Genomic DNA, 25,633 nt, shown 5'->3' with positions numbered 1-25,633 from the left:
GCTGACACCAATGCTGGAGGCTAGTAATGTGGTCTCTGACACCAATGCTGGAGGCTAGTAAAGTGGTTGCTGACACCAATGCTGGAGGCTAGTAATGTGGTCTCTGACACCAATGCTGGAGGCTAGTAAAGTGGTTGCTGACACCAATGCTGGAGGTTAGTAATGTGGTCGCTGACACCAATGCTGGAGGTTAGTAATGTGGTCGCTGACACCAATGCTGGAGGCTAGTGACGTGGTCGCTGACACCAATGCTGGAGGCTAGTACTACAGTCTCTGACACCAATGCTGGAGGCTGGTAATGTGGTCTCTGACACCAATGCTGGAGGCTAGTAAAGTGGTTGCTGACACCAATGCTGGAGGTTAGTAATGTGGTCGCTGACACCAATGCTGGAGGCTAGTAAAGTGGTTGCTGACACCAATGCTGGAGGTTAGTAATGTGGTCGCTGACACCAATGCTGGAGGTTAGTAACGTGGTCGCTGACACCAATGCTGGAGGCTAGTACTACGGTCTCTGACAGCAAGGAATGGTGAAAAGAAACCAGGAATAAAAAAAGCCCTACTGTTGGAGCCAATGGCAGGCATACAACCCCCAGGATTGGTGGCAGTGGAAGCACTATGACTCCCTCTATGCTTGTACTGTGGGGAGGAGATCATTCAGCCTCACTACAAGGAATGTCTCAGTGCAGACCGTACCCCTTCCTATCCGGGATTATAGGGAACCGACGGTCACCATACAGCCCACACAGCTGCCACTTCTAGAACTCAGTTGCTAGGAGACGGCAGTGGTGTACAATCACGTGGCCGGGATACGTAATGACGCGGACGTATCGGGAGGGCGGGGCCGGCAGTGTGTGTGGGAAGTAGATAGAGGCCCGGAGACTTCTGTGTACAGGCCGCCGCCGCTGTGTGTCTTCCTCCCGCCGACATGTGTGACAAGGAGCTGATGTGGGCCCTGAAGAACGGAGACCTGGACGTAGTCAAAGAGTTCATTGCCGGGGTGAGAGGGGTGACCGACCCTGACTGAGGGGAATCCTGGCAGAGAAAGATGCTGTCAGTGAGGGGAGTGCTTCCAGTCAGTGTGGGGGAGGGATACAGAGTCTTCTGTCAGTGTTGGCGGACAGGGAGGCTGTTCTTAGTGTTGAGGGGGGAGAGTAGTGCCCAGTCAGTGCTGGGGAAGGTAGAGTCTGCTCTCAGTGTTGGGGGAGGGGGAAGGGAGCTGAAGAGTCTCATGTCAGTGTTAGTGAGGTACAGTCCACTGTTAGTGGTGAAGACAGGAAATGGCCTAGAGAAGGGCTGTCAGCTCTGTCTGCTGTCAGTGGGGGAGAAGGGCGCCGGAGTCTGCTGTCAGTGGGGGAGAAGGGCGCCGGAGTCTGCTGTCAGTGGGGGAGAAGGGCGCCGGAGTCTGCTGTCAGTGGGGGAGAAGGGCGCCGGAGTCTGCTGTCAGTTGGGGGGGGGGATGCCAGACTCTCCTATCAGTGTTTGGAGGTGCGGTGCCCGGGCGTCCTGTCCGTGTCGGGGGGGGCAGTTACTGGAGCGTCCTGTCCGTGTCGGGGGGAGCAGTTACTGGAGCGTCCTGTCCGTGTCGGGGGGGCAGTTACTGGAGCGTCCTGTCCGTGTCGGGGGGGGCAGTTACTGGAGCGTCCTGTCGGTGGGCAGGGGGCAGGTGCCGGAGCGTCCTGTCGGTGGGCAGGGGGCAGGTGCCGGAGCGTCCTGTCGGTGGGCAGGGGGCAGGTGCCGCCGGAGCGTCCTGTCGGTGGGCAGGGGGCAGGTGCCGCCGGAGCGTCCTTTCGGTGGGCAGGGGGCAGGTGCCGCCGGAGCGTCCTGTCGGTGGGCAGGGGGCAGGTGCCGCCGGAGCGTCCTGTCGGTGGGCAGGGGGCAGGTGCCGCCGGAGCGTCCTGTCGGTGGGCAGGGGGCAGGTGCCGCCGGAGCGTCCTGTCGGTGGGCAGGGGGCAGGTGCCGCCGGAGCGTCCTGTCGGTGGGCAGGGGGCAGGTGCCGCCGGAGCGTCCTGTCGGTGGGCAGGGGGCAGGTGCCGGAGCGTCCTGTCGGTGGGCAGGGGGCAGGTGCCGGAGCGTCCTGTCGGTGGGCAGGGGGCAGGTGCCGCCGGAGCGTCCTGTCGGTGGGCAGGGGGCAGGTGCCGCCGGAGCGTCCTGTCGGTGGGCAGGGGGCAGGTGCCGCCGGAGCGTCCGGTCGGTGGGAAGGGTGCCGGGGAATCCTGTCGGTGTCATGGGGAGGTAGAGGAGTGTTTGAAGTCTCCTGTCATTGGGTGGGGGGCAGTCGGTGCCTTCTGTCAGTGTCGTGGGGGCTATCGGGGTGCCGGGAACTCTTGTCTGTGTCGGGGGGGGGGGGGGGGTGCCGGAATCTGCTGTCAGTGTTGAAGAAAGGGGTGCCAGACTCCCCTGTCAGAGTCATTGAGAAGGGTGCTGGAAGTAGTTTACATTAGAGTGAATCCTAGAGTCTCTTGTGAGTGTTGTGGGTGGTGGTGGGTAGTGTCGTGTCCATATAAATCCTAGCTGGTTCACCTGCTGTTTATATATAGAGAATAGTAGCATTTATTATTGTTTAGCAGCCTTTACAGGTGTGTATTTATAGTGTACAATAGATGTGCTCAACAACTTGATGTATCACCATCCAAGATGAGTAAAGTATGTGTAAACCCGCAACTTGTAAACCATCTCATACTGTTTAAAATAGAAATGAAAGGCACAAAATTTGTGTATAGATATAAAAAAAATTATAAATACTTTCTTTTTCCTCCTTTTTTATAAGTGATAACATACCCTCTGTTCTCAGCTGCATAGAGAGGTGAGGAAGGAGAAACGGCAGAACACTAAACTTCCCAGTCAATGGCTATGCCAAGGGGGGCAGCAATGTTTCAGAATAAGTCTGATCATTGGAGGAGAGCAGGCTGCACTCCCATCATAGCTAGAAAACTGACTACGCTGTGCTCTCATGCCTAGTGTGGTCAGTTTTTTTTTGTAGGAAAGCAGAGGGACTTGCAGGAACTCCAGGTATTTCACCCAAAGGAAGCAATACAAAGAGTACAGGATATTTTTCATACAAGTACATGGTACAGCAGGCACATATCAGGAATATGAAATGTTGGCTTTACATATTCTTTAACAAAATAGTTCTGTCACAAATGTCTACTAGTTTTTGACCATTGCTCCCAGTCACCATTACCATCATTACCATCATTATTGATCTAGAACAGTACAGTTGGCAGAAGCTATTTCCTGTTTGATATTGTATACATATTAAAACAGGGCTCTTTGGCTTTTGGCCCAGCTATTTCCTATTTAGGCAAGACCCTGATGGTCCTAGTGAAGGAGGTCCCAGTCTTTAAGATGCCACGGTTAGTGGCCCTCTTTAAGGTAATCTTCTCTCTGGTGGGTGCAGCTCTGCAGCCTTCGGTAGGAGTTTGCCAAGTCCTTATAGTCTCGATGAAGCAGGTACTCCATTCCATGGAATGTGCTCTGGAAGATCCCGCCATTTGACAGCTTCTGGAAGACTTTCGGAGAGCCCTAGAGTTGCTGGTGGATTCCATAAGGCAGATTTCACGAGCACCATGTCTTTGCACGTGAGAGAGGTTCTATGGCTCAAATGTTGCTAAACGTAAATTTTTTGCAAGAAGCTAATTGAGAGGCTGCCCTTTAAGGATGTACGCTTATTGGCACACTGCCCTGGATGCCTATGTACGGAAGGTAACTGGTGAAGATCACATGCTTGGCCCTTAAGAAGAAATCTAAGATGACAAGTCAGAAACCTTCATAATCCAAGTAGCCTTGTGCTCCAAACAAAAGCCCACATCCCAGTTTCCTAAGAAGAACTGGGCCTCCAAATCCTGCATTCCAGAAGGCAAATCCTCCTCTCAATGAAGGGGTGCCTCCATTCGCATGGGTAGGGGAGCGTCTTCTGGCCTTCGTAACCATTTGGACTCTGTAGTCATACGATTGGGTCTGCAGCATGGTGTTAAGAGGCTACAAACTGAAGACTTGCTGCTTTCTCCTTCCATGCTTTATGTTCAAGGATATCTTTGGATCCACAAAAGAGAATAGTTTTCCTTTGGAGCCCTGGAAAGACTGTAGTCCCAAGGGGTCATTATACTTGTGCCAGCAGAGGAAAAGTCTCTGGCTTTTTATTTTAACATGTTCATGATTCCCAAGGCAAATGGAGACGGCCAGCCTATTCTGGATGTCAAAGGTCTCAACAAGTTCCTGAATATGCAGAAATTCAAGATGAGTTCACCTGGTTGGTGATTTCTTCACTTCATCAAAGGGTCTTCCTTGTGTCAGTGGATATCGATGCCTACCTACACATCTGATTTTCTGGCCTTGCCACGATTTCTGTGCCTGGCAGTGGAGGATCACCACTGTCAGTTTGTGGAGTTGTCCCTTGGCCTCTCCATTGTCCCCAGGGTGTTTTACCATGTTGTTGGCTTTGGTTCTGGGTCTGTTGAGGACCCAGGGAATTCTCATTGTGGAATACCTGGATGATTTGCTTCTAAGGAAGAAGTAGAATCAAAAATTCAAACTTGTACTGTCTTGCTGGATGTAGTACAACAGAAATTCAAGTAGGTGCAGAACCTTCAGAAGTTGGCCTTGGTTCTGGCTCAAGGCCTGGAGTACTTGGATTTAGTCCTAGTTATAGTTCAGGTGAAGGCACTGTTTCTGCAGGAAAAATGCCTGTCTCTTTGAGTCAAGGTAAAGTCCCTCAGGATGTTAAAAGGTCCTTTTTGGATTGGGCATGTATGAAGTCATGGGGAAGATGGTAGCAGTCTTCAATGTGGTCCCCTATACCCAGTTTCACTCTGGTGCTGTGCAGTTAATGTAGCTGACTCCCAATACCAAACAGTCTCTGAATATTATATTTCCACACAGATACTGGATACTAGGAAATTCTTACTTCCAATTGAATATGAAAGTCTTAACAGATGCCAGCTGCTTGGGCTGGAGAGGTGTTCTGGAGAACCTCTCTGTTCGTGGAACACAGTTGTCAGAGGAGTGAAAGTTGCTAATCAACATCCTGGAACTTTGGGCAATTTAGCTAGCTCTCCTTATACATTGGTCGGCCTTTTTGGGTTATTTCTGTCAAGGTAAGGGAGGAACAAAAAACTAAGAGGAGTGGCCAGCCATACTCTTAAATGCACCACATCCCCTAATTGCCAAAAAGGAAAAGAACGAAATGAGACATTTCAGGCACCACTCATACAGTTATGACTGACTGTGTTACATACACATAACCAGAGTGTTATCCCTAAGATTACATGAAGTATATATTCACGTACCACAAACACTGCCTGTGCAATACCTCATATATCCAGTATACAAACATTGTAATCATAGAACGCTACATCTTGCCATGTGACTCCCAACACATTTCATAGGTTGAACTTGCTTCATCAGGATTCCTACCTTTTTCAGGGCTAGAAAGTCAACGTCTTGGAAGGTTTATGATCGTAAACTGAAGGCTTATTTCACCTGTCGTGAAGTTCCATCCTCAGTTCCGTGACTATGTTGTGGGGCATAATTCTACTGTCTGTTGTGGAAGAGATGTCTTTTGGCTTTCAGTACCATTAAGGGACAAACTTGGCATTGGATGTTCTTTTCCAGAGACTTTTTGCATCTCATTCCTTGGTTAAATCCTTTGTGTGCAGGGTGTTCTAAGGATTGTTCTTCCTGTGCAGCCCCTCTATCAGTGAAACCCTAATTTTTGTCCTACCAGTTTTACAGTCTTCCCCATTTTTTGAACCTCTCTGGGAGATTCCCTTATTGCTTTTTACATGCAAGGTGTGTGTTTTATTTATTTTGACCATTACCTCAGCTCACAGGTTTTTGGAGTTGACTGCACTTTCCCTGTCCTTCACTTTAAAGTGATGTGGAGGCCTCTATCCACTTTCTACCTAAGGTGGTTTCTTCATTCCATCTGAATTGGACACTGAGAACTGAAACACAATATCCTAAGGAGAAAGTGTTTCACACTTTGAATCGGGTGTGGAAATTAAAAAAAAAAAAAACTACTTGTCCAGGGACTAAATCTGTGCCCCAATCTACTTGTCTCTCATGACAATCTACTTGTTCTGATTTAAAAGTTTTTTTTTTTTTTAACCAAAACCGTATTTCAATCTGCTTTAAGTAATGTTTGGGGCTTTTAAAAACAAAAGGGGCTTTACATTTTAATATTTTTAACATTGCACTGTATATCTCCTTCTCCCCTCCCTGCCTGTCTCCAGCACTGCACCCGGGGACTAACAGGGAGGAGAGAGAGATCTTGCAGTGTAATGAGCACCGATTGTGTGCGCTTCAGGAAAGGGGAGTGTCAGGCTTATCCTTTATCCCTTTTTGCTGCCATAGCCGTTTTTGCGTTTTTATGCACACGTTTAAAAAATCATTTTAAGTCCTGAAGATTACACAAAACTCCAAATCATTATATATTTTCTGAAATTGGAGACCCTAGAAATTAAAATAGTGGTAGGTCCAATTTTTTTATGTCACACGATAATATCACAAAGGTCTAGGAAATGCTAAATTTATGTAAAAAAATACACTTAACCCCTTGCCTACCGGGCACTTTCACCCCCTTCCTGCCCAGGCCAGTTTTCAGCTTTCAGTGCTGTCTCACTTTGACAATTGCGCTGTCATGCAACATTGTACCCATACAAAATTTTTATCTTATTTTCACACAAATATAGCTTTCTTTTGGTGGTATTTAATCACCACTGGGTGTTTTATTTTTTTCACTATAAACAAAAAAAAGCGCAAAACATTTGGGGAAAATTTTGCAAACAGGTAAATTTTCTCCCTCACTGGTGTGCGTTGATTAGGTGGCTCTGACTGACGGCACTCCTGCGCACTGATCATCGGGGCACTGATGATCAGTGCTGATCTGTTCTCTGACAATTGACGGTTATCGGCAGTACTTTCCTCACGCTGTGACAGCGCGAGGAAAGTGCAGCTGATAAACGGCAACTGTATTTACCTGGAGATCTGCTGTTGCATTGGATGCAGCTGATCATGTGGTAAAGACCGCTGTGATTGGCTGTTTACCACATCACATGATCAGCTGTGTTCGTAAGACACAGCAATCACAGAGATCGCCAGGGGCGTGTTCTGGGAGGACGTCATATGAGGCCCTCCCAGAACTGGACAACTGCGCTGTAGCTGTCATTCAGCTATAGCGTGGTTGGCAAGTGGTTAAAGTAATTTTAGGGCACAAACAGCAATGAATTATCCATTTTTTTTTTTTTTTTTAAATATAGAAGATGAGGTTGCATCGAGTAAATAGATATCCAACATGTCAAACCTTAAATTTGTGCACGCTCGTGAAATGGCAACAAACTTTAGCACCCTATATTTTCTATAGGTCATCATTTTAGGATTACAGAGGAGGTCTGGTGTTAGAATTATTGCTCTCATTCTGGTTTGTGTGGTGATATGTAACCTTTATTGCAATCGTCGTACATATGGGGGGGCATTGAAAAATTTGGGGGAGGGGGCTATATGCTTAGGTACAACTTTTAATTATATATATATATATATATATATATATATATATATATATAATTTATTTTTTAAGTTTTGATGACAGGTTCTGTTTTTTTTTTTTTGCCTCTCCTGTGCTCCATTGAATGTAATGCAGTGCACATCACATTGCATTACATTCTCTCCTGACCTCAATGGCTGGGAATCTGTCAACGGGGACCCGGAAGTGACTGCACATCACTTCTGGGTCAGGACAAGAAGGGGAGGGGAGCGCATGTGTCCGCTATCCTCCCTCCCCTATACCCACTAGCAGCCACTGACTGGTCCCGGCCTGCAGATGGGCAAGCGGAACCCAGGACATATAGCAGGCAGGAGGGCACAGGTTGGCACTATGGGCTGTGTGGAAGCAATCGGGTGGGCAGTGCTGCCGCCTGAATGTTTCCACCTGACAGGTGAGCTCTGCTGCTTGCCCGCAACAGGGCTAAAGGTGAAAAAAAAAAAACAAACAACCTGCCCGGCACCCAGAACTACATGTCCCGGGCGTTGGGCGTTATGAATTGCACATCCCTGTTGAATGTTGTTAAAACTGCGTTTTATGATGTCATGGCTTTGTTTCAGTAGTCTGATTCCTTGACAGTCCTTGCAAAGTTCAGACTGCTTCTAAGTTCACTTTATCTTGGTGGATTTTCCAGGCCTTTAGTATTAAGGGCAAGGTTCCCCCTTTCCCAGTTTAAGGTCTATTCCACCAGGAGTGTTATTGCTTCATTCATCATCAATTGATGGAAGATTTCTAATTTATTACTATTCTGGTGGAAACCCACAATTTTGGGCTTTTCTTTTACTATTCTTGATGATAACCGTAAATATGACCGGAAGAGAGGATATTTCCCTAACGGGGATAATAACCTAGTAGCTGCTCTGTTCTTTTCTCTCTCCACCCAAAAGTTTTACCTTTAGTTTTTCCTTGACCACTTCAGCTCCGGAAGACTTTACCTCCTTTATGTCCAGGCCACTTTTTGTACTTCGGAACAGCGCTACTTAAACTGGCGATTGCACGGTCATGCAACTCTGTACGTAAACTAAATGGTTTACAATTTATTTATTTTCTTTCATACAAATGGAGCTTTTTTTTTTGGCGGTATTTGTTCACTGCCAGGTTTTTTATTTTTTGTGATATAAACGATATAAACACATATCTAATAAAAAAAAATTAAAAAAATTATTTCTTCATAAATTTTGCCCAAAATATATTCGGCTACATGTATTTGGGAAAAAAAAAAAAAGTGTGTGTGTTGATTTGCTTGAAAGTTATAGTGTCTACTGGAATTTTTATTTGTTTTTACTAGTAATATCAGCAACTTATAGTGCGGCGGGCAATTTGACACTAACTGGTGCCGGGGGGGGGGGGGGGGGAGAAAATCTCTAACTGCCACTGACATATACAGTGTTCAGTGCTAATAATATACACTGCCAGTGTGCTAATGACACTGTATGGGAAGGGGGCTAACATCTGGGTCAGTCAAGGGGTTAAATGTGATCCTAAAAAATGTTTAGTGTTTACTGTGTGGTGTTTTACCAAGTAATGTGCCAGTTTTTACTTAGCAGGGAAAAAAGAAATGGCACATCACTGCTGTGTGGTTTACTAACACAGAGCTCTCTTCTGTCCTTCGCTCAGCCAATCACGCTCATAGTCTGTTTACACTGCCTGCAGCTCTGTAACAGGCCATACAGGGGTATGGCAACAGAGCTACAGGAGCCTGGCATTGCACTCTCCATCAACTAATCGTGGGTGCATTGCTCTGCTCTTATATCTACATTTTATTTATTTTTTTGAATACCTGAAAGTGGTGATATGCACATCAGTAACATTGTTTTCCTCTCATCTACCTAGTGGCACTCACCATGGGAGTCAGTTTGTCAAACTTACATGTGTGCAATACATCAGTGGCAGCGAAAGGGTTAAAGAACTTAATTTCCATGTTGGAATATTAAAGCCCCATTCCAGGCAAAATAAGTATGTAAATATATAAAATGGTCTGCATGTACTTCAGCTGTGTATTTAGCAGTTTCCCTAAAGTTTAGCTTTAGCTGTTCATTTGTATAGAAAAAATATGTTTTGCACTGACACTAAATATTTTAAATCAACCTTTGCAAGGTCTTAGATGTTTCCTTTGCAAGTTTAATGTTCAATGGGTTTGCTTACTACAGATTAAATGATTGCAGAACTTTTGAAAAAAACTGTTTGTGTTGCCCCCAGAAACCAGGCATCCTTACTTCAAGTTCCTACTCTGTGCTAAAATGTTGAAAGGAAGAATTGATTTTCTGGATTGTAGACTGTTCTTTGGTATGCTGTGGACTTTGTTTGCTCCTAACACCACTGTGCACTTGCAAGACATTCCCTTCATCCAATGCTTAGGGTGTTGGGAAAAATACAGTTTTAACCCTTCTCACGCATGAAAGCTCTCGTACTTCTGACCAAGGCTTTTGGTTGTATCTTGTTTTGCTGCTTGCCCAGACTCTACATTAAAGTAACATACAACCTGACATTCATATGAGTTCCATGGCAGCCCCTGACTTTGAGATAGATTACTAAGTGCTAATCAAATGTTATCTAGTGTTTTGGTAACATGCTAATATGAGTCCTTGTAATCGTAACTGTGCAAAAAAAAAAAAAAGCTGTATTGCCCTTTTCTTTTGTACGAGGAAAGTGTATGACATCTCATAAGTGCAGAGCCCCATACAGCGTGAAGAGCCATTTTATCTTTTTTGTACTAGCATGTAATTGCATGCAGCTTATGTACTGTAAGTGAAAGGATGATAATCAGCTGTGCTGATTCACCATCACAGCCGAGTTTGACTGGTATGCAGGGATTGGTGCATGGCCCTGGGCACACAGGCAACGTGCCGCAGGCCACACACCTGTCCCTGCATACCTGCTAGACTGGGCTGTGCGGGAGAATCAGTACTGCATATGTGTATATTCACTCTTTTTATATGAGCTGCTTGCACGCAGCTACATGCTAGTACAAAAAGTTAAACTGTTCTTTCCTTTGTGCAGGGCTCTGTGCCTGTTTGAAAGAGCCTCCACAGCACTGCTTTGCCAAGCAGGAGCCCCCCCCCCCTTTTTGTTTTTTTGTTTTTTTTCCCCTTGGTTTGACAATGCAGCTATCCATATAGTTTCTTAACCTTCAACTGGCTACCTTGCAATGAATCCAGTGAAGGACAAATTAATATGGTGTTCAAAAGCCAGTCTGTCCATTCCAGGAGATAGCAGAGTTTTTTAGGAGCTAGCTTAATTTGCAACTTGGTGAAAACCTCAAAAGTTAGATGCCAGCTGCAGTTTTTAAGGGGCATTGTTTACCTAGGTCCTGGGATTTGGTCAGCCCTAATGTATCGGAATAGTGCCTTCTGTCCACCGAGCAGTAAAGCTGATCCAGGTAGTAGCATAGTGATCTTCCTGACCAGCAAGTGTCTGTTGCATGACTCTGGGTTCACACTATCCTGCAGGTTGTGGGTGCAGGACTTCCACCTGTTCTGGCACGTGCAACCAAATCGCAGTATTTTTGCAAAAAGCACGAGGCTGTCATTCATTTTGAATGGCACCCCCATGCATCTCATCCCACAGCGCGATCACAGGTGCGGGAACTACAGGGGTATTTTTTTTTTTTTTTTTTTTTACCACTCGAATGCGTTTTTGAAAAGGCGCATGTACGCTTTTTGTGCGGGACACACGGCACAGCAGCATATTCAAATGAATGGGCTGCAGTGCCTGAGAAAACGCTGCCTGCACTAGTGTGAACTGGGCCTTAATGCATGGCCAAAACTAGAAGCTTCCAAGCTCACAGTTTCTCGCCACAGTCTAATTGACACCTGTTTATCAAGTCTGCTTAAATAAATTCCTGATGTCATGACATGCAACAACCGCATCAGTGTTTAGTACCTTTTTTAAAAAGTAGTCCTTGCTTGCCGCATCTTTCCCTTCTGGAGGTTTTTAACTGTCCATTGTTCCCTCCAGGGTTTGATAATCCCTATAGCTTTAAGTGGTGATGCTCCAAAGGCCTGACTACAGTCTGTTCTTTACTAACAACTCGAGGTGTATATGCTTTTCATCAGCTTAAGGAAACCTATGATGCCCCTGACTCTGAGAAATACAGCTATATTCAGATTCACCACTTTTTTACTATGATTTGGAATTCTGATCGCTCCAAGCTCTTGGCTGCATTTAAAATCAGGTGCTGAGCTCATCTGACCACCCAGGGCTTATTTTCTCTACTGTATTCATCCCTTTTGAATGCTTCCAATGTCCAGGCCCCTCCGTATTAGCTGCATTGGTAAGCAGACTTCAGCACCCTACAATCCCCCAAAGAGTGGCCTATCACGAAATGTTTTGCTGCTGGACAATGTCATGTTTAGATGGTACTACTCTCCATTGAGAATTGCCAAACACCCCCCCACATACCCAGCTCATTGCTTAGGGGATGCTCAGACCCAGGTGACATGAAGCCTACTGGTGAAACTCGAAAAATTAGAATATCGTGCAAAAGTTCATTTATTTCAGTAATGCAACTTAAAAGGTGAAACTAATAGATGAGACTCATTACATGAAAAGCAAGATAGTTCAAGCTGTGATTTGTCATAATTGTGATGATTATGGCTTAGAGCTCATGAAAACCCCAAATCCACAATCTCAGAAAATTAGAATATTACATGCAATCAATAAAACAAGGATTGTACATAGAACAATATCGGACCTCTGAAAAGTATAAGCATGCATATGTACTCAGTACTTGGTTTGGACACCTTTTTGCAGCAATTACTGCCTCAATGCGGCGTGGCATGGAAGCTACCAGCCTGTGGCACAGCTGAGATGTTATTGAAGACCAGGATGCTTCAATAGCGGCCTTCAGCTCTTCTGCATTGTTCGGTCTCATGTCTCATCTTTCTCTTGGCAATGCATATAGATTCTCTATGGAGTTCAGGTCAGGCGATTTTGCTGGCCAATCAAGCACAGTAATCCCACGGTCCTTGAACCAGGTTTTGGTGCTTTTGGTAGTGTGGGCAGGTGCCAAGTCCTGCTGGAAAATGAAGTCCGCATCCCCATAAAGCTCGTCTGCGGAAGGAAGCATGAAGTGCTCCAAAATCTCCTGGTAGATGGCTGCGTTGACCCTGGACTTAATGAAGCACAGTGGACCAACACCAGCAGATGACATGACTCCCCAAATCAACACAGACCGTGGAAACTTCACACTGGACTTCAAGCATCTTACAGTGTGTGCCTCTCCATCCTTCCTCCATACTCTGGGTCCTTGGTTTCCAAATGAGATGCAAAAGTTGCTCTCATCAGAAAAGAGGACTTTGGACCACTGAGCAACAGACCAGGTCTGTTTTTCTTTAGCCCAGGTAAGATGCTTCTGACGTTGCTGTTTGTTCAGGAGCGGCTTGACAAGAGAAATATGACATTTGAAGCCCATGTCCAGGATCCGTCTGTGTGTGTGTGTGGTGGCTCTTGATGCACTGACTCCAGCCTCAGTCCACTCCTTTCTATTAATGTGCTTTGATACAGCACTTTGGGAACATCCAACTTCTTTTGCAATTCTCTTTTGAGGCTTTCCCTCCTTATGGAGGGTGTCAATGATGGTTTTCTGCACAACTGTCAGGTCAGCAGTCTTTCCCATGATTGTGATTCCTACTGAACCAGACTGAGAGACCATTTAAAGGCTCAGGAACCCTTTGCAGGTGTTATGGCTTAATTAGCCCCCCCCCCCTTCTTCTTCTTCTTCTTCTTTTTTTTTTCCCTTGCTTTTCTTTCTTTTCCTTATAAATACTGTCCCTCACCTCAATGTTGAGACAATTTTCACCGCCTCTTGGCTTTTCCACGGTGTTTGGTTCATAGCTACTCCCAGTTACTTGCTGTTGAATATAGCATAGCAGGGCTTTCATGATAGCTCCTTTGAATTTTCACCTGGCCCGCTGCCCATATCATATGTACACTGGTCAACCTCCGCTGCTGTTTCAACTATACTTGTGTTGTATGATTCTTTTGGATTCTGTATTGCTTGTTCCTCAGGTACTTGATTGCTGGGGGTTCTCCCTCTTCTCGTCTCCCTAGTGGAATGTACTATTGATAACCTAACTTTGTTGATTATGGTATATACTGGGCCTATCTGACTGTGGCATGGATGGCCTGACATGATATTCATTACGAATGGCCCTGATGTTTGTCCACTGTTTGTTTTTCTTCTGTATGCAAATCTTTTTCTCAATAAAAATATTGTGAAAGAAAAGTAATCCTTGCATTCCAGGCCAGTGGCTGAGATGACATTATATCATCAATCTGCTATAGCACAGGAAAGCATTTCCTCTCTCTTGGAGATTAGACTGCAGCGTTATTGCAACTTTGTAGCAAGGCAAACAGTTGCAGCAGGGGCTGATCTGTGTCAGACATTTGTGAATACAGGTGACAAATGCAGATACCAGGATTTACATGATTGTGTCACCTTGGAGCCAGCAGTCCAGGAAGGAGATGGTAACCCTGCATGATGCGTGAACAAATGAGTCCTGTCCTTTATAGAGATAAAACCAGATGAAGACTTTGGCTGGCCATACATTATACAATTCTCTTGTACAATTTTCTCTTTAGGTTTACCAAACCATATCATATGAGGTCATGCCTAAACACTTCCAATTTGTATGCAATCAGGAAGGTCCTTGCACTACATAGTTGAAGGTAAATATAAAAGAAATTGAATAAGAACATTGCATAATGTATGGCTAGCTTGTGACAGGGGTACTCTGATCTGTGAGAGGTGTTAAAGCGGAGTTTCCAGCTGAAAAAAATAAAACTGTAGCTGCTGACTTTTAAAATACAGACATTTACCCGTCCCTCAGTCCATTGGTGCCCTCACCTCTGGTTTCAGCGGCTGTCTTCTCTCCCTGGTGCCGGCATCTTTAGTGTGGGCACCCGGCTGTGACAGCTTGCAGCTTCACATCCGTGTGCCCATTGCATATGCGTGAGAAGCACTGCGCTTCGTGAATGGCCCCGTAGTCTTCTGAGACCTGTCACGTGTCCCAGATGACTGCCATTCCTTAATATGGAGCTGGGGACAAAGCATTAAAGCGGAAATTCCCCTTTTGGGTGGAGCTCCACTTTAACTACCTGGAAGTTTTACACTGACTCATTACTTGGCGTGCATGGACATGTTAAATTATATCTCATGCTATGTCAGCTTTAGCCTAGCTTGGCTTTTTTTTTTCTTTTTTTAATATCTTGCCGTCGTCTCATTCCTGGTATTTTACCATGGTCTAGGGAATGTAGTATTACATGGAGCAAAAATATTAGATTGCTCAATGGTTTTTATTTATTGGCTTCATTGAAACCTTGTCACATCCCTTGTTTCTAATCTTGCCATCTCTAATAGATTGCTCTGGTAAACCTACACATAATGCTTCTATCTATATACTCTATGTACCCCGGGCATCTCTGCTTTATTTAGCTAATCTCATTAATTTATGGATGACAGGCAGTGTTTGGTGCAGTGTGTTGGTGGATCTGCTTCAGGCAGCTGTGGAATAACTACTGATGGGAGTTCTGCTTGGCAGCGTGATCATATTAAACTACTGAGAAAAATACTGAGAGTGCCATTCCGTTTTTTAATATTTTTTTTAAAGTTCTTTTTACATGCTCTACCAGATTGAACCTGAAGTTTATTGCTGAACCTCAAGCAGTTTTGTTTTTATTTATTTGGCTAAATGTATCTAAATGCAACTAGTATAAGTACTTCAATCTCATGGAGAGGGAGGAAAGGGTCTGTACAGTTAGTTCATTCCAACAGATCTTCATGCATTGGTAGCTTGCTTGTTAGAAAGGGAAGCAGAAGGATGCCCTCCTGCATTGTCCAGCGAAATGGCTGACGTGGGAAACTACCCTAATTCAAATCTGTAATAGGGAAAAAAATGGGGTGGGGTCACTCTCCTGTCTGTGGCTTGATGGGGTGTGAGTCAAGACTAGTAGAACATAATTACAAATTCTTTTGACAGTTCAGATATTCCACATATGTTTTTCAGATATGTTTTAGCTGCTGTTGATCAGCTTTTTATACTGTAAAAATCACATGCACAGACTACCTGGGCTCTCTTCCTTAAAGGAGGGGGGAGAGAGTAGTTTTAAAGCAGGACTTCTGGTAAAAGAATTTGTCATTACTATTGAGAGAGGGGGCAAAAAAAAAAAAAAAGTACCACTAATGTTGTGTATACCATGTTTAGGATTACTGCCCATTCTCAGAAAGCTACACTTTAAAGTGACTGTAAAGCTTGGGGTTTTTTTAATTAAAATAACAAGCATGCTATACTTACCTGTTCTGTGCAGTAGTATTGCATAGGGCAACCCCAATCCTCTGCTGGGGTCCCTGCTGGCGCTCTGAGCACCCACCCTCCCACCGAGTCCCCCCTGCTCTGTGTCAATAAGACAGACAGAATGAGGCGTGGCCCCACCCCCTGCTGCTCATCACTTGCTGTGATTGACAGCAGTAGGAACCAATGGCTCCTGCTGCTCTAGCTGCTTCAATGAGGAGCAAGAGAGCCTCATCTCTCATGCACAACGCTGGATTGAGATCAGGCTCAGGTATGTATTTAGTGGGGTTGTGGGGGGAAGCTGCATGCAGAATGTTTTTTACCTTAGAATGAATTAAGGGTGAAAAATGTTCCGCCTTCACAAGCACTTTAATGCAGCCATATAGTACAGCGCACATTATACTTCAGCGTATTGTAGCTTTCATACGTGGAAGCTGTAGTATTGCTTATCCACCCCTCCTCTCCCCTTGCCCATTCACAAAATCTCTTGTCTTTTGTGTACCATTTTGAAATACCTAAAACATAAACAAGTAGGTGGGATTTTTAAGGAGGAGCAACAGAGTCATTCTTAAACAGCCGCATTGTTAGCTTGTGGAGAGGGTAGTGTTAGATGTACTACTGAAATTAGATGAGACGTGATTAACAATTCTAAAGCCGATCTCCAGCTAATACTTTTTAAGCAGTTACAGCAACAGCTATTCTCTTTGTTGGGTAAAGGATAAGTTCATGTTTGGGATCATGTTACATGTTCCACCTGTTTTTGTGGTGGAACATGTAACATGTTCGTAGTGCTGCCACTGCTGCCCACTGCCCCAAGCACCCCCCCCCCCCCCACTCACAACAGAAGTCAGAAGTATGGGGAGAAATTCCCCATAATAGCTGTCACTTTTTAATAACAGTGCGGCCGTGCAGTTTTCTGTGAATGAATAGACTACAAGTCCTGATGACCTTAGCTATTGGCTTGTAGTCCTCAGTGAACTACCATGGCGCTATGGAATGCTGTGGTAGTTCATTGATTTTTTTTTTCGTGTCCGTATACCTGCTTGCCCGAACATCCCATATGGGCAAGTAGATATACTGACAGATCTGTAGGAGACCTGTATGGCACCAAGAGCGTGCAGATCACAAGAGAATAAGAACAAGTTTTAGATCTTTTAGGCAAGTAAATAGTTTGCATGCCTTCAACTGTGCTATTAATATCCTTTTTTTTTTTTTTATAAAATGCCTGACTCTGCAATCTAATACAAATGTAGGCCAACTATATGTATATTCCCCCATTGGTGAATATTGTGGTGCCTCTGTTAGTGTCTTGGATGCTAAAATCTGTCATCTTATGGGTTAAATCCCTTTTAAGTAATGCTTCCCTACAATGACTGAGTAGCTTGATTTACTCAGGATGCTGAAATGTTCACTCCAGAGTATGTGAAGCAACATTTTCCAAGAATAGATGTAATAATCCTCCTTCACTTTCAGCACATGAAACTAGCAGAGCTTGGATGAATAATAATCTTTATGCTCTAATATTACAGGCAGTAGACTTTCAGTATGGTGCTTGTGCAGAATTACTTAACGTCTAGTAAATGTAAAGGACAAAGCCAATGCCATTGCTGTGTGAGTCGGTTGGGTTCATTTTCTTGCTTTGGCTGGTAAGGTAGATCAATCAAAACGTCACTGGCAATTCTGCAGTTTGGAATTTTACCATCTTAAAAAATGTTAGATGAGGCAGTACTGACTGATATCTGCCTGATGAATAGTTTTATTGCAGTTAGCACAACCCCCCCAAAAGAAAGTGGAAAATCAGTTTTCGACTGGGGCTTCCCTAGTTCTGCCTGTCCCCCTAGTAAACAGCAATCACACTCACATAAGCATTTTGTTTGTATTACTTAGTGGATTGGAGTAAAGCTTGTCATATATAGGAATATTTCTTTAGAACCATTGTGATTTATGTGTATTCCTTGTCCCAGCAGAAAAAAACATACAAATTTGCAAAGCCATGCCTTTTTTTTTTTTTTTGTCTCTTTAAAATGGCTGCCAATGTAGAAACATACCTGTTGATTCTGTCAGAAATCCAGTGAGCATTTAACTTCCAGTTGTGGGGTAACAGCACTGGCTTTTCAATCAAATCCCAAGCAACATTGCTGACCCTGTGCAGTTCTCTCCTGCTGGACTAGAGAATACTTTTCTAAATGTTATAAGGCAGGGCTTAATATTTCGAGTCTAGACCTACTAGCCAGGCACAAACTTTACTCTCTATCAGTTGCCCCACCCAACCTTGCCAAGGTCCGCCTCCAACCTCGCCCCCTTAGAGCTTCAAAGTAGAAAACATATACGGTGTGCATATTCGGACAGTCTGTAATAATTACAGTCTCTTAGGATATGCACACCGTGTATGTTTTCTACTTTTAAGTCATACATTGTTGTACTGCAGCTCAACCTTACTGAGTCTTTTTTGATTCTTTTTATCAAAAAATAATTTGTTGCAATAAACATTTATTGTTTTATACCTGTGTACACACTTTTTTTGCCTTTCAAAGTCCCAGAGGGATATTTCCATAGTTGTTGTCTGTTTCAATATTTGGGATGTTGGCAAAAACAGTGTAAATGTTGGGGCATTGTACCCAATTTCCTAGTCTTTGTAATCTCACCAGACAGACACAGACAACAGTAAAATAAATAGGTTCTAGCCCTTTCTCTATACAAAACTTCAGAGAATTGAGTGGTGCTCCATTCTAACTGTGACCATGAGTAACGACCTGTAGTGTGCATGCAAGCCGCTCACTTTAAGATGCTCATACACAAGTCATTTTCCCCTATAGCGGTGGAGAGCGGGCCTTGTGTCCCCCGCGGCGGCGAAGAAGAAACCGGAAGTTGGAAACCGGCAGTCGGCTTAACAACAAGGCTTGGAGCGCAAATGGAACGCAAATCGATCCCCGGGGCCTGGAGATCGCATTGCAAGCCACTTGCTCCATCTGTGCTCGCCACAAAGGGATTTTCCCTTGCATTTGGCGAGCGGAAATTTCAAGCCCTGTTTATAAGGGATAAGGAGAGGTAGGAGGTGTTTTGTTGGCTGGGCATGGTTGACAGCACTCTTCCTTCTGTAACAGTACTTTTTTGGCTCCACTTTCCAAAAATGATATAGAAAAGAGATGTGGAGCTAGAAGTGGCCTTCTATGAACCCCTTCTATACAGCAAGTAGCATGTCTACTAGTCATCTAAACCTCTTTAGCTTTAGTCAATGGAACAGCTTCCTCCTGAAAGTGAAGTCATTTTAATATTTTCTACTCTTACATCATCCTTTAAGAAAACCAAGCCCTAACCTACTTTTTTCTTGATGCATATTGCCTTATTTATATAGGCTACGTAAGGCATTTTGCAGCTCACATGTCAAACTCCAGATAAGTCTTCGGCATCTGCTTTTTGCCCAATACAGCTTTAAGAGTGTAGGTTTATGAAGGGGGGAAAAAAAGCATTTTAAAAAAAGTAAATATTTTATTTAAAGCTCAGATTCCTGGTGGTGTCGTGCAACTTAACAAAGGATCCTTTACCCACACAGCATTGCATATAAATGAGAAAACATTCCAGCTTGCAGTGACTGGTTTTCCTCCTGTGGTACATTGGTTTTTGACTAAAGGAAACAAATGTTAGCGAAATTACTCAGAACTTATGCTCCTGTCCTCCAATCTAACATTTTTCATGTACTTCCAGGGCTTTTAATAGCCGCTACAATCTGCATCCATGCATCAAAAAACAGGCAATTCACCACACAGATGTGAACTATCTTCATTTAAAACAATAATCTGTTTACATGCATTGAAGTGTGTTTAAATCACATAGGTATCGATGGGAACTAAAACCTAATCCTTTCCTTTCACTTAATCTTAACACTTGATCTATTAACATTATTTTACCATTTTAACTGGAACTTTAGTCAGAAAATTAAAAGAAGTAGGACATGTTGTTTGAAGCTAAGGAAAGGGGGAGAGTTTCCAGTAAGGTAGTTACTGCTCTGGGTTTCAACAAAATGGCAGCCTCTAGCCAGATGGAACCAGAGCAGTGCTGGAGCCAATTTCCAGTACACACTCATTTTGGTAGCAGAAGAACATTTTGTTATCAAACTGTTGTGCGTAAAGTTCTCCTTATGGCTCCATGCACAGCAGTGGTTTTTTAAGCTCTTAGAAGCTGTTATCAGCATTTTGTTCTTCTGCTCCTAGAAGCTAAATAGTGTTATGTGTGTTATGTGCATGGACACATAGTCCTATGTGTCCATGCACATCATTTTAGGCTAGTAGCGTTTTTCAAGGTTTAGCGTTTAGGAGCAGAAAAATGTTTTTGTAGAATTTTTGGGGGCGTTTTTCCAGCGTAAAAAAAAAAAACTCTAAATGCTCCTAAACACTACAAAAACGCCCCTAAAAGCTTTTTTTAGTCCCTACATATACTGTAAAAATGCTGCTAAACTGCTACTACAAGCTTTTTTTTTTTTTTTTTTTTTTTTTAATTAGCGGTTTTTGAACTTAAAAAATGCAAGTGTGCATGGAGCATTAAAGTGTTACTGAACCCAGGACCCTGTATTTACTATATCTGGTCACCCACAGTACACAGAACATGGAATATCCAGTTATTTTGATAAATATAAACTTCTAAATACCTTTTCTCATCAGCAGTATATAGCAGTCTTGTGACTTCTATCAGTGTCCAGCTGGCTAAACCTTGTAGGAGTAGTTTTTATTCTGCTATGACTGTCCTATGCGGCTGCATAACCCCTGACCCTCTCTCTGGACAGCACCGATTGGTCCTGTGCCGATTACATGCACCCTACCAAAGAAAAGAAATTCTCTAGCAATACACACCTGAGTGTCTCCTAGAGCTCTGTACTATCAGCAGATGGATTGGGGACAGAAAAAGAAGGGGAGAGTAAAAGAAGAGCAAGTATAACCAGCATGCTTTACTGGATATTCAGACAGATTTTAATGTTGTGGGTGTAGTAACATTTTAAGCAAACTCTGAAATTTTAACAATTTGGCTTTCATCTCTTTCATTTTTTTTCCCATACCGTTTTAAAGTAGAGCAGCCATTCTAACCTTGGGGTTCCACCAGAAATTTCTAGGGGTCACTTGAGCTATGGCTGATTGACCTACCATCTCATGGTGCCTGGATAATTTTGGGTCCAACACAACTTGACAAAGACAACCGAATGACGCTAAGAATCTTTTTGGCTATCTGTAAGGGTGGCGTTGTTTCTACTGACCACTAATGTAAGGGGCTTTTTTTTTTCCATTGACACCAAGTGACATGAAAATTATTTTAGTGGTTCTTGTTCAATAAAAAGTTTGAAGGGTTGTAGAGAAGGGTTTAATGTTTGTTTTTATGCCTGGGGTACCAGTAAAAGGGGCATTTACCTAACTAATCTATCACTCCCACAGATTCCCTCTGTGCTTCTCTTCTCTAAGGTGCTCCAGTGATTACAGGCACCCTGACCTCATAAAGTACAATGCAGGACCAATAGCCCTGCATTGTATGTGAGGATACTGAGGGACTGCCCACAAGTTAGTGTCAAGAAGAGGAGGGCACTGGCTGCCATGGGTGTGAGGGATAAGAAAGTAAAAGTCGATGTTACTGGTACAGTAGGCATATACATGCATTCAGGAGTTTGTTTTTTTTTATTTTACTCTGCCAGAGTTCAGCTTTAAAATCCCCGTCACCTTCTCGCATGGCCTATAGCAGATTAACAGCCGGGTGGGACACTCGCTATTGTGACTGGGTGTCATATGATGTCAAAACGGGCGGCACACTCTGTCACCGACTGTGTCCACGGGACACAGCCAATGACATATCGCTACACTGGCCCATTGCATGTGTCATGTAACCGCTGTGACCAATCACAGCAGATCACATGTCAATTGTATAAAATGGATGGTTTCCTGTCATGCCATCTATTGTATACAATTATGTTATGGGCTGTGACTGGTCAAGGCAGTCACATGATACAGACAGGGCCAATCACAGCCCAACTGTATCATGTGATCAGCTTTGCCCAATCACAGCTAATCACAGCAAAAAACTGATTTAATCAGTTTCATTCAGTAACAATGATTGCAAATATCAATGAAATACATTGGTATTAGCAATCATAATGTGTTAAAAAAAAAATAAATCCTGATCACTTGCCCAGAGTAGTTCAATGTCACTATGGTAACATCGTATTGTTTTGGTCACAGTGTGCTGAAAAATAAAATAATAAAGAAAAGAAAAAATGTAATAAAAAAAAAAATAGAAACATTTGAAAAAAAATACAAATTTTATCCTTATTATTTTCACCAAAGAAATGTAGCAGACTACATTTTGACCTACATTTATGAAGAAATTTTATTTATTTGCAAAATTTTATAACAGAAATGAAGAAAAGTGCGGTTTTTTTTTTTTTGTTTTTTTTTTTTTGTTTTTTTCAAAAGTTTTTCAGGTGTGTTTTTTGTTTTATTTAGCAAAAAACAAAAAACTCAGTGGTTATTAAATGCCACCAAAAGAAAGTTTTATTTGTGTGAAAAAATGCAAAAAATTTCATATGGGTACAGTGTTGCATGACCGCGCAATTGTCATTGAAAGTGCGACAGCGCTGAAAGCTGAAAATTGGCCTGGGCAGGAAGGGGGTATAAGTGCTCTGTATTGATGTGGTTAAAATATATATATATATATAAGTATTGAAAGCTCCTTTAGGCTACGTTCACACTAGCGTTGTGTGCAGGCAGCAGAGAGGTGTTTGGGAAGAGGTAAAAACGCTTCCCAAACGCCTCTGCCAATTCTGCACATTACAGCACATGGTGCTGTTCTAACGGGAGCTTTTGCGTCGTATCGCGGCAAAACAGACGCCTCTGGTCGAGTCAGGAGGCGTTGAAGCCTCCTATTCTAGTCTATGGTGCCGCTCTGCAAACTCCCTGCCAGGGAGTGCGGTTGCGACGCGTTTGCGGAGCGGTAACACCATTCAAACTGCATTATAGGCGTTTGTGGGGCATTTTTAACGCTCGACAAACACCTAGCAACCACCGCTAAACCGCGTATGCGGCGTTTGCGAAGTGTTTGTCGAGCGTTAAAAAGCGCTCCGCAAACGCCGGACCAACGCTTGCCAAATGCTATAGGGGCGTTTGGCAAGCGTTGGTAAAACAGCCAAGTGTGAACGAGCCCTTACTTTGTTTCAGTTTTGTTTTGTTGTGTTGCAGTGTGATGCTACATTTGTTTAATATTTTCCCCGATAATGACAAAGTAAAATGATAATTTTAGAAATGTCTGTGAACCTATTAAAAAGTAAAAACAGAAATACCACATGTACTTAAGAATTCAGACCCTTGAAATTGCAACCACACTTGAAATTTAGCTCAGGTGTCCCCCATTTATCTTGATTGTTGCTGAGATGTTTCTGCACATTGCATAACAAAACTGAAAAAAGTGAAGGGGGTCTGAATACTTGCACATGATTGGATGATAGAACTCAGCGGAGCTTCCCCTCATTTCAGAGCATCCCCTCAGATCTAGAGCAACTGCACTTGCAGCGCACAGACTATTTGCCTTTAGTAAATCAACCTCTTTGTATACTAGATTTAAAATGTTTGCTACGAATAAATGCTCTGGGCCAGAAGGACAAAGTGAGGAATCCTGGTTATAGTAGATCCTAGTATTGAAGGGAGAGTGAACATGTTAGAAAGGAACTAGAGCTTTCAATAGACCATAGCAAGCAGGAAGCGGGCCCATTTTAGCCATGTGTGAATGTGTGGTTTTCAGTTGATGAGTATGTGGTTAAGTCACATGTAACTGAGTGTATTGTGGGCTGATGAATGAGGTGAAGGATCTGCTATACTGAGCGTTGAAGTGGATGTATACATCAGTTATGTTTTTGTTCAGAGTAAATTGTATGATCATAACACATTAAAAGGGTTTCCGTCATTTCTTTTACTCTTTATGATCAGCTTATGCGGATTTGCTTTCCCTCATAAATTTTACAAGACGTCTTTTTTTTTTTTTTTTTTTTTTTTTTTTTTACTTTGACCACTTTTTAGGCAAAAGCTGGCTGTAAATGGATCAAATTTCCTTTTGATTCCTAGTGAGTCAGCCAAAATTTGTTCTATCGCTAAAGCCTTGAAGGAGCCAGGTGGAAAGCTTTCGGCTGCACAGAACCTGCATCCAGTCAGGTGCAGTCTCATTATTATTATTGTTGTTGTCGGGTATTCCGACAGCAGCAGCCAGCACTGCAGATTCATCTGTCCACGCTGTTTAGCATGAATGGGGAAATCTAATGATTTCTCTCTTTTAGCCTGTGGGGTTGAGCAAGAGAAATCTTAACATGTTTGGCCAGCTAAAGGCCATCTGTTGCGGTCCCTGATAACGTATGGCATACTGGCAGAAACATGAAGATGCTGGAATTATCTAAATATTTTATGTGTGTGACATCCATCTCATGTCTGTAGCTAGTATTAGACACTTGACTGCATATTGGTATGTTTGGCTTGTTTCTGCAACAGTGTACAGAAAGGAGGAAGTAGTATAAATATGGTATGTATCATAAAGTGGTCAACTTCTGCTTGCAATCGCCGAGGCGATTGCAGTGGAATTGGAAACGGGCACCTGTCAAAATTGGGGAGTGGGGTACCATTACTTTTAATGCGGAACTTCTTTTCGGTTTAGCTCCACTTTAATGTATTCTATCATGCTCCTTCTTTCCTCAAGATATTACAAACTGTTCCTGCAGTCCCTCCTGATGTCTATTGGCCCTCAAATCTTCACCATTTTTGTTACCTCCCTGCGTGTAAATTCGACTGGAGAATATCAAATGTTCTCATGGCTGTAGTCTCTGCAGACCGAATGTTATTCATTGTGGGAAAAAAAGTGAATTTTCTTTGGGGTTTCAGGGATATTTCTTATTTTGTTTCCTAGTCCATTTTTTCTGTCTCTTCAACATTTGGACAACTTTTTTTTTCTGGCGGTATATTTTCTGGTCCCATGTAATCCAGACTGAAAGTGTTACTAAACCCACAACAGTGAAATTAGTCTGTATATGCAGTAAAGTATACTTGTTATACTCACTGTGGAACCTAAGGGGTTAATTGTGCTGGAGTCACTGTGCATCTGCTCAGTTTAATGTGTATTGCTAGAGGTTTTTTTTTTTTTTTTTTGGGGGGGGGGGGTGCATGTCATCGGCACAGGACCAATCACCACTGTCCAGACAGAGGTTCAGGGGTTATGCAGCCTCATGGGACAGTCAGAGCAAAATGAAAACTCCTCTTGCTAGCTTTAACCAGTGCTCAGCCAGACACTGATAGAAGTCACAAGACTGCTATATACTGCTGATGAGAAAAGGTATTTAGCAGTTTATAGTTACTAAAATTGCATTTCCATGTTCTGTGTACTGTGGGAGACCAGATATAATGAATGCAGGGTCCTGGGTTTAGTAACACTTTAAGAAAAAGTACAGACTTTGATAATGGGCAGTTTTACCCTCTTCCGGCAGTCTGGAGAGTGTCCGTTACTAACCCTGTATTCAAGCAGAAAATGGGTCAGCCTCCCTGGGGGCCATAGGAAACTGGGCTCACAGCGCTGACCAGGAGACAATGTAAGTGAATAAGGAAAAACACAGCTAATCCCTGGTTAGGTGGTTAGGTTCTGCTATTATAACATGTTCTTAGAAATGGTCTTTTCTGAAAGTTCGATATACATGGTGACATAAACGTATTATAAATGCAACTCTAATAGCACCTTAACTCAAAATACATATCAAGTTCAGTTTTGTAGTGTACAGGTGATTGTAGCCGTATTAGTGCAT

General features: G+C 43.3%; 1 protein-coding gene across 1 annotated transcript in view; it reads left to right on the top strand.

Moving 5' to 3' along the window:
* Positions 1-819: 819 nt before the first annotated feature.
* Positions 820-25,633, top strand: part of MTPN (myotrophin) — a 107,964-nt gene continuing 83,150 nt past the window's right edge. The window contains exon 1 of the mRNA XM_089680677.1: positions 820-997. Within this exon, the coding sequence (XP_089536803.1) occupies positions 926-997 (72 nt within the window). The 5' untranslated portion in view covers positions 820-925. The remainder of the gene's footprint in view (positions 998-25,633) is intronic.

The sequence above is a fragment of the Staurois parvus genome, unplaced genomic scaffold (assembly GCF_062004578.1).
Source record: "Staurois parvus isolate SC_StPar_1 unplaced genomic scaffold, SC_StPar_1.0 ptg000249l, whole genome shotgun sequence".
NCBI classification, from domain to species: Eukaryota; Metazoa; Chordata; class Amphibia; order Anura; family Ranidae; genus Staurois; species Staurois parvus.
The sequence above is the reverse complement of the archived record's forward strand: the minus strand, read 5'-3'. Positions and strand labels throughout refer to the sequence as shown.